This window comes from Sinocyclocheilus anshuiensis, unplaced genomic scaffold, assembly GCF_001515605.1.
Source record: "Sinocyclocheilus anshuiensis isolate Anshui unplaced genomic scaffold, SAMN03320099.WGS_v1.1 scaffold67, whole genome shotgun sequence".
NCBI classification, from domain to species: domain Eukaryota; kingdom Metazoa; phylum Chordata; class Actinopteri; order Cypriniformes; family Cyprinidae; genus Sinocyclocheilus; species Sinocyclocheilus anshuiensis.
This window is the reverse complement of record NW_015552546.1, coordinates 1,818,413-1,828,312: the sequence shown is the minus strand read 5'-3', so window position 1 is coordinate 1,828,312 and position 9,900 is coordinate 1,818,413. Positions and strand designations below refer to the sequence as shown.

The 9,900-nt window shown below is 36.6% G+C and overlaps 1 protein-coding gene across 4 annotated transcripts in view; it reads left to right on the top strand.

Moving 5' to 3' along the window:
* Nucleotides 1–9,771, top strand: part of LOC107664246 (ralBP1-associated Eps domain-containing protein 2-like) — a 65,374-nt gene extending 55,603 nt beyond the window's left edge. For 2 of the 4 annotated variants that reach the window (XM_016454767.1, XM_016454764.1), the window contains 2 exons: nt 933–1,038; nt 9,163–9,769. In XM_016454767.1, the coding sequence (XP_016310253.1) occupies nt 933–1,038; nt 9,163–9,231 (175 nt within the window). In that variant the 3' untranslated portion in view covers nt 9,232–9,769. Of the gene's footprint in view, nt 1–932; nt 1,039–9,162 lie in introns of all 4 variants that reach the window. The other 2 variants (XM_016454766.1, XM_016454765.1) reach the window with 2 other exon arrangements.
* The last annotated feature ends 129 nt before the right edge of the window (nt 9,772–9,900 follow it).

The window sequence follows — 9,900 nt, the reverse complement described above, 5'->3', positions numbered from 1 at the left end:
TAACGCAGTAATGTAATGTTACTTTTTAAATGTATGTGTGACCGGTGAGTGGTGCAGGTGTCTCTCATTATCAATTACTCCACCGGCCTCGCTCTGTTCCCATGGCTCTCGGCCCCGCCTCCACTCGTCACACAAATATATTAGAAAATGCAATAATAATAGTAACAATTTCAAACGTGTTATATATAAAATATTATATAGGGAATGGCAATATTTACAACAAGTATTGATAATAACTTATTCTAGATTAGATAATAATAATAATAATAATAATAATAATAATAATAATAATAATTGAAATAAATGATAATAATCTAAAATGTATTAAATCTATAATATAAAATCAATACAAGAATGACAGTTTTCAGTAACTATCGCCAATAACATATATTTGCTTAAAGATTACTTTTAAAAATAAAAGATTAAGCAAATTTGTAAATGAGAAAAAAACAAATATCCAATATTAATAATAATAATATGAAAAATTATAAAAATAAAATAAAGTAAGCAAATATGTAAATTAAAAAAATAAAAATAAAATAATGTATTCAATTTATAATATGAAATATTAAAATATACAAGAATGGCAGTATTTACAATAACTACTGACGATAACTTATTATATCTTAAATATTACTTATAAAAAATAAGCAAATACGTAATTTAGAAAAAAATAAAGATGCAATATTAATAATACTAATAACAAAATGTATTAACTATATAATATAATACATTTAAGAAACATTAATACTACATTTAAATCTTAAAATGAAGATATGAATAAACACCCCTCTTACACAACACATCAGAGAACAAACAGCATGTATCAGTGATTTATAAATGCTAAACAAGTGGGGTCATGAATTGAACACCATTGAAAGCTCATCTACACATGCATACACAGGTGATGATTATCCGCTCTTGTGTTCCAGGCCTCCACCCAAGCAGAAGAGAGAGATCCAGATGGCCATAAGGAAGAACCGTGAAACCAACGCAGTCCTGACACGTCTCAACAGTGAACTACAGCAACAGCTAAAGGTGCCCCTTTATGACCACTTATACTTACAGTTCACTCAAAAAATCAACATCCTGTCATCATTTTCTCACCCTCCTTTGCGTTCCATGGAAGAAAGAAAGTCATACGGGTTTGACATGAGGGTGCGTACATGATGAAAGATTTTATTTTTGGGCGAACTATCCTTTTAATTATTCTGCTCTTACACATGGTTATTCCAAGAAGCCAAGACATTAATAAATAAATGGCGTCTATTGATGCCTAAAATGTTAGCAGTCTCATGTGATCAGATCTGGAGATTGAAGCTGTCTGTTCACACATGGTTAGTTTTCTAGATGGGCAGCACATACTATTTCCGACACCTCTAGCCAGACCGATCAAATATCTCTTCTAGTCTGGTATTGGACGCATGCCACTCTTATATATAAACACAGGCAGCTAGTGTTTCTCTGAAGAGTTATTGAGTGACTGGAGATGGTCTAGAGTTGCAGTCCTCAAATCATTCAGAGATCCGCTCAATGAACACACACACACACACATGCTGGCTTTCTGAAAATGCAAGGTTGGACTCCAGTTCAAGCAGTTGTCTTCTTTAAAATAGTGCATCCTGCAGCAGCTGTTGTGTTTGAAATGAGGCTGAAATGTTTCTCGTGAGCATCAGAATGTGCTTGGAAATGCATTTTACCACCGACAATGAGAGCAGAAAGAGAGAGTGAGGGAAATGAAAAGCGAAAGATGCTAGACTGCTGCTCATAAACGCCCATGTGCAGATCAGGTTGCACTGCATGCTGGGAACTGTTAACCTGTGAACCACTGTACGCTATGTTACGACTCTCACATCACAAAGTGTTTGTTTTCTAGTCTTAAGGTCCTAGTCCGAAATTCTCGTCCGAAATTTTCACACGTTAAAAAATAAATACAACCTGATGTGTCAATCACATTTACACACTGCTTCTGAAACTTTCGTCCATCATAAAAAAATTTGGATCGGGTTCAGTTTACTGCGTTTATCGCATCCGTAGCAAGCATTTAATAGCGTTTAATTAATACGTATCGGACTCGGTGTGCACGCTTTCTGTGCATGACGAATCTTTAGGATGACGGAAAAAAAAACGCACGAAAACTTCAGACTCAGTGTGCAAGGACCTTTACTCCTAGTTTTGAGAACATTCTTGTCTTATTCTAATTTTTTCCAATTGTATTTATTTTTATTTTTTACATTTATTTACTCAGCATACAGTAAATAATAAAATGTAAATATAAATGTAAAAATTTTATGTAGATATACAATTCTACTTTTATTTTTAAGTTTTAAAATTAAATTTAGCATCTTTATTTCATCAAAGTTTGCTTTGCTGTAAGGGTTAAACATTATTTAAATATAATTGACAAATGGCTCCTCCTGTTGAGGGCAGCCGGCAGCGAGTCCCCCGTTCCCTGCTCCTCCCCAATCATGGCGGACGGCAGCAGGCTCCGGCCTCCTGGCGAACGGCAGCGACCCCTCCTCGACCCAGGAGCGCGGTAGCAAGCTACCTCGTCTTCCTCGTCTTCCATCGTTCCAGCATCACCGCCTCGGGCAGCCACCGGCGGTCTCTCCGCTTGCCCGATCTCTCCTTCATGACCATAGCACCAACATGTTGGAATTAATGGCGTACAAATGCTCAAATTAACTCAAATTAGGAGTTTGTTCAAACCCTAAGAATGAACAAGAGTAAAGGTGCAGACTGTGGCGAGAGGGTCGGGGCCAGTCCAGGCCTGGTCCTCTCTCGTCTTTCACTGTCATAACTCCTCCTTTTATCCTTCCGGAGCTCCTCTGTGGGACTCGAGACCGGTGAGTGGTGCAGGTGTCGCTCATTATCAATTACTCCACCGGCCTCGCTCTGTTCCCATGGCTCTCGGCCCCGCCTCCACTCGTCACACAAATATATTAGAAAATGCAATAATAATAGTAACAATTTCAAACGTGTTATATATTATAGGGAATATAGGGAATGGCAATATTTACAACAAGTATTGATAATAACTTATTCTAGATTAGATAATAATAATAATAATAATAATAATAATAATAATAATAATAATTGAAATAAATGATAATAATCTAAAATGTATTAAATCTATAATATAAAATCAATACAAGAATGACAGTTTTCAGTAACTATCGCCAATAACATATATTTGCTTAAAGATTACTTTTAAAAATAAAAGATTAAGCAAATTTGTAAATGAGAAAAAAACAAATATCCAATATTAATAATAATAATATGAAAAATTATAAAAATAAAATAAAGTAAGCAAATATGTAAATTAAAAAAATAAAAATAAAATAATGTATTCAATTTATAATATGAAATATTAAAATATACAAGAATGGCAGTATTTACAATAACTACTGACGATAACTTATTATATCTTAAATATTACTTATAAAAAATAAGCAAATACGTAATTTAGAAAAAAATAAAGATGCAATATTAATAATACTAATAACAAAATGTATTAACTATATAATATAATACATTTAAGAAACATTAATACTACATTTAAATCTTAAAATGAAGATATGAATAAACACCCCTCTTACACAACACATCAGAGAACAAACAGCATGTATCAGTGATTTATAAATGCTAAACAAGTGGGGTCATGAATTGAACACCATTGAAAGCTCATCTACACATGCATACACAGGTGATGATTATCCGCTCTTGTGTTCCAGGCCTCCACCCAAGCAGAAGAGAGAGATCCAGATGGCCATAAGGAAGAACCGTGAAACCAACGCAGTCCTGACACGTCTCAACAGTGAACTACAGCAACAGCTAAAGGTGCCCCTTTATGACCACTTATACTTACAGTTCACTCAAAAAATCAACATCCTGTCATCATTTTCTCACCCTCCTTTGCGTTCCATGGAAGAAAGAAAGTCATACGGGTTTGACATGAGGGTGCGTACATGATGAAAGATTTTATTTTTGGGCGAACTATCCTTTTAATTATTCTGCTCTTACACATGGTTATTCCAAGAAGCCAAGACATTAATAAATAAATGGCGTCTATTGATGCCTAAAATGTTAGCAGTCTCATGTGATCAGATCTGGAGATTGAAGCTGTCTGTTCACACATGGTTAGTTTTCTAGATGGGCAGCACATACTATTTCCGACACCTCTAGCCAGACCGATCAAATATCTCTTCTAGTCTGGTATTGGACGCATGCCACTCTTATATATAAACACAGGCAGCTAGTGTTTCTCTGAAGAGTTATTGAGTGACTGGAGATGGTCTAGAGTTGCAGTCCTCAAATCATTCAGAGATCCGCTCAATGAACACACACACACACACATGCTGGCTTTCTGAAAATGCAAGGTTGGACTCCAGTTCAAGCAGTTGTCTTCTTTAAAATAGTGCATCCTGCAGCAGCTGTTGTGTTTGAAATGAGGCTGAAATGTTTCTCGTGAGCATCAGAATGTGCTTGGAAATGCATTTTACCACCGACAATGAGAGCAGAAAGAGAGAGTGAGGGAAATGAAAAGCGAAAGATGCTAGACTGCTGCTCATAAACGCCCATGTGCAGATCAGGTTGCACTGCATGCTGGGAACTGTTAACCTGTGAACCACTGTACGCTATGTTACGACTCTCACATCACAAAGTGTTTGTTTTCTAGTCTTAAGGTCCTAGTCCGAAATTCTCGTCCGAAATTTTCACACGTTAAAAAATAAATACAACCTGATGTGTCAATCACATTTACACACTGCTTCTGAAACTTTCGTCCATCATAAAAAAATTTGGATCGGGTTCAGTTTACTGCGTTTATCGCATCCGTAGCAAGCATTTAATAGCGTTTAATTAATACGTATCGGACTCGGTGTGCACGCTTTCTGTGCATGACGAATCTTTAGGATGACGGAAAAAAAAACGCACGAAAACTTCAGACTCAGTGTGCAAGGACCTTTACTCCTAGTTTTGAGAACATTCTTGTCTTATTCTAATTTTTTCCAATTGTATTTATTTTTATTTTTTACATTTATTTACTCAGCATACAGTAAATAATAAAATGTAAATATAAATGTAAAAATTTTATGTAGATATACAATTCTACTTTTATTTTTAAGTTTTAAAATTAAATTTAGCATCTTTATTTCATCAAAGTTTGCTTTGCTGTAAGGGTTAAACATTATTTAAATATAATTGACAAAAATATAATCATTTATATATAATCAATTGTCTAGTGAAACTAAAGTGTGCACTACGACAAAAATATAGGATTTCTGCGAATGCATAAAGGTGTAGATGAATTTTATGAGAGAGATGCTTTGCATTGTAAGATGTAATTGTTGTTAAAGATGCACAGATTCGTATTAAATTCAATACAAATTTTTTTTTTTTCAAAATAAATAAAAATTAAACCACTAAATCAGTTGTTTTAAATGTTCCAAGTGAATTTAGGCCTCAGAAAATTATCATTTACAGTATGAAAAATGCATATTGATTTTGAGATTTGCTAAATATTACGTATAACAATGTTATTAAATTATTAGTGTTTTAAATATGAATTTTAAGTGAGCCTTACATGGTGGGTGATATAAATGTAAAAACTGAGCATGCACAATAGAATATCCAATATATTGCCTCTAACTTTCATAGTGGAAATGCATGAAGTGCATGAAAAATGGTGAGATTGAGCAATGACACCATGTATGGAGTATCAGATTCACTGATACAGCAAGAATCTGACATATTTCAAAAAGCAGTCAGACGAGTGCAGATATTTGAGAAGAGGCTCCTGATGGGTGTCAGATCAGACTGCATGTCTGTCTGTCTGGATTGTTCTAGAAGATACGTGATATACGGGACTTTAATGACGAATGAGGACAGGTAGCAGTAAATGTTCCAGAAACATCAGTGAGTGTCAGACCAGCCGCTTTCATCCTTTTGTTTGATGTCATCTGAAGGTCGTGACCTCAGGTCATTCTGACCAGCAGTCAGTGGCATTCCTCATATGACAGATGTCTGTGTGCTCAAAACATTTGTCAAATGAGGATCAGCTTATTAGTGCTAAACCAAGCAATGCTTGTACTATTGCTCATATTTGAGATTTGCAACCACTCAAAACACCCCAGCAACCTCACAGCAGCACACAATTCACTGAGAAAACCTTAGCAACTGCATAGCAACACATTAAACCCACCCTAGCAACTGCATGGTAACACAGTAAATTCACTCAGAACACACTAGCGACCGTATAGCAACACACTAAAACCTCTCAAAACACCCTAGCAACCGCAGAGCAACACCCTAAACCCACTCAAAAGACTTTAGCAACCGCATAGCAACACGTTAAACACACTCAAAACACCCTAGCAACACCCTACAATTCTACTTTTATTTTTAAGTTTTAAAATTAAATTTAGCATCTTTATTTCATCAAAGTTTGCTTTGCTGTAAGGGTTAAACATTATTTAAATATAATTGACAAAAATATAATCATTTATATATAATCAATTGTCTAGTGAAACTAAAGTGTGCACTACGACAAAAATATAGGATTTCTGCGAATGCATAAAGGTGTAGATGAATTTTATGAGAGAGATGCTTTGCATTGTAAGATGTAATTGTTGTTAAAGATGCACAGATTCGTATTAAATTCAATACAAATTTTTTTTTTTTCAAAATAAATAAAAATTAAACCACTAAATCAGTTGTTTTAAATGTTCCAAGTGAATTTAGGCCTCAGAAAATTATCATTTACAGTATGAAAAATGCATATTGATTTTGAGATTTGCTAAATATTACGTATAACAATGTTATTAAATTATTAGTGTTTTAAATATGAATTTTAAGTGAGCCTTACATGGTGGGTGATATAAATGTAAAAACTGAGCATGCACAATAGAATATCCAATATATTGCCTCTAACTTTCATAGTGGAAATGCATGAAGTGCATGAAAAATGGTGAGATTGAGCAATGACACCATGTATGGAGTATCAGATTCACTGATACAGCAAGAATCTGACATATTTCAAAAAGCAGTCAGACGAGTGCAGATATTTGAGAAGAGGCTCCTGATGGGTGTCAGATCAGACTGCATGTCTGTCTGTCTGGATTGTTCTAGAAGATACGTGATATACGGGACTTTAATGACGAATGAGGACAGGTAGCAGTAAATGTTCCAGAAACATCAGTGAGTGTCAGACCAGCCGCTTTCATCCTTTTGTTTGATGTCATCTGAAGGTCGTGACCTCAGGTCATTCTGACCAGCAGTCAGTGGCATTCCTCATATGACAGATGTCTGTGTGCTCAAAACATTTGTCAAATGAGGATCAGCTTATTAGTGCTAAACCAAGCAATGCTTGTACTATTGCTCATATTTGAGATTTGCAACCACTCAAAACACCCCAGCAACCTCACAGCAGCACACAATTCACTGAGAAAACCTTAGCAACTGCATAGCAACACATTAAACCCACCCTAGCAACTGCATGGTAACACAGTAAATTCACTCAGAACACACTAGCGACCGTATAGCAACACACTAAAACCTCTCAAAACACCCTAGCAACCGCAGAGCAACACCCTAAACCCACTCAAAAGACTTTAGCAACCGCATAGCAACACGTTAAACACACTCAAAACACCCTAGCAACACCCTAAACCCACTCAGAACACCCTAGCAACCACATAGCAATACACAAATCCACTCAAAACACCTTAGCAACCACATAGAAACAACCTAAACCCACTCAGAACACCCTTTTAACCACTCAGAAATGCACTAAAACCGCTCAAAGCACCCTAGCAACCACATAGCAACACCCTAAACCCACTCAGAACACCCTAGCAACCACATAGCAACATCCTAAACCCACTCAGAAAACCCTAGCAACCACATAGCAACACACAAATCCAATTAAAACACCTTAGCAACCTCATAGCAACACACTAAACCCACTCAGAACACCCTATCAACCACTTAGAAACACACTAAAACAGCTCAAAACACCCTAGCAACCACATGGCAACACAATGAATCCACTCAGAATACCTTAGCAACCTCATAGCAGCACCCTAAACCCACTCAGAACACCCTAGCAACCACATAGCAATACACAAATCCACTCAAAACACCTTAGCAACCATATAGCAATGCATTGAATCCACTCAAAACACTTTAGTAACCACATAGCAACAACCTAAACCCACTCAGAACACCCTATCAACCACTTAGAAACACACTAAAACCGCTCAGAGCACCCTAGCAACTGCATGGCAACACCCTGAACCCACTCAGAACACCCTAGCAACCACATAGCAACACAAAAACCCAATTAAAACACCTTAGCTACATCATAGCAACACATTGAATCCACTCAAAACACTTTAGTAACCACATAGCAACAACCTAAACCCACTCAGAACACCCTAGCAACCACATAGCAATACACAAATCCACTCAAAACACCTTAGCAACCACATAGCAACACATTGAATCCACTCAAAACACTTTAGTAACCACATAGCAACACCCTAAACCCACTCAGAACACCCTAGCAACCACATAACAACACACAAACCCAATTAAAACACCTTAGCTACCTCATAGCAACACACTAAACCCACTCAGTAGCTACCTCATAGCAACACACTAAACCCACTCAGTACACCCTATCTCAACCACTTAGAAACACACTAAAACAACTCAAAACACCCTAGCAACCTCACAGCAGCACCCTAAACCCACTCAGAACACCCTGGCAACCACATAGCAACACATTGAATCCACTCAGAATACCTTAGCAACGGCACAGCAACACATTTGGATTTGGATGAAAACCACCCAAAAAAATCCTAGGACACCATAGCAACCGCACAGCTACACCTTGTCATGGTGACAGTGAGTTCTGCATGTGCACACAACACTCAAATCATGTAAATATCAAGTTGTTGCTCTCGGAAAAGCTTGAGGAGATGTGGATTTAGATGAATGTAGGTCAGATCGCTTATGTTTTGGCTTCAGGTTTTTCACTGTGAAAGAGCGGAGGATATCATACAGGCCTGAAGGAAATCGTGAAATGAAGTGGAGTTTAATTGAATCAAGTCAGCTTAGCTTATCTCAGATCATCACAGCTCTGTTTCTCTTCTTCATAAGGTTGTGCATCGGGAGCGAGTTACTCTGGAATCCCAGCTGGAGTTGCTGCGGCCCGTGACGTCGACCTGACCCGACCCGACACGCGCTCGCTGTCCCTCTCTTTCTGTCTCTAATACTGTGAGCTGGGACAGGATACGCACTTTAAGTGACCAAACTCTTGGGACGCCACAAACACTGTGTCAGAAGCACAGGAAGAGGATTTTACCTCCACGGGAGAGCGTGAAGAGTTCTAGGAAGTTTGTTCGGTCAAAAAACTCGTTTTGTTTTGGGTTTGTGTCTGTGTGTTCCTGCCTGTTTTACAGCAGAATCATGCTAACACAGCTAACCGCTAGTTACACAGACCAATGCAAAAGAAAAGCTTCAGTATTTCACATATTCCAGGAAACTGGAAATCAGTTTATGGTTTATGCAATGGATCTGGTTCTATAACTGCACAAATATATAGAGGAATGATTTAAACTACTTTTTTTTGTATTTTTGTTGCCATAATTTAATAAAACATTCATTTGTTTGAGGCTAATCCTGTTCTACCAAGAATAAGCTTATAAGGGTGAATATCATGAAAAAGTCAAGACACATTTCACCCCAAAATCAGAAGAAAATAACAGAATTAGAATTATAACATCATACTAATAATACATGTATATATATATATATATATGTGTATGTATGAATGTGTGTGTATTCATTTTTATTTTAATACATAAAATTATATATTATATAATAATTATATATGTA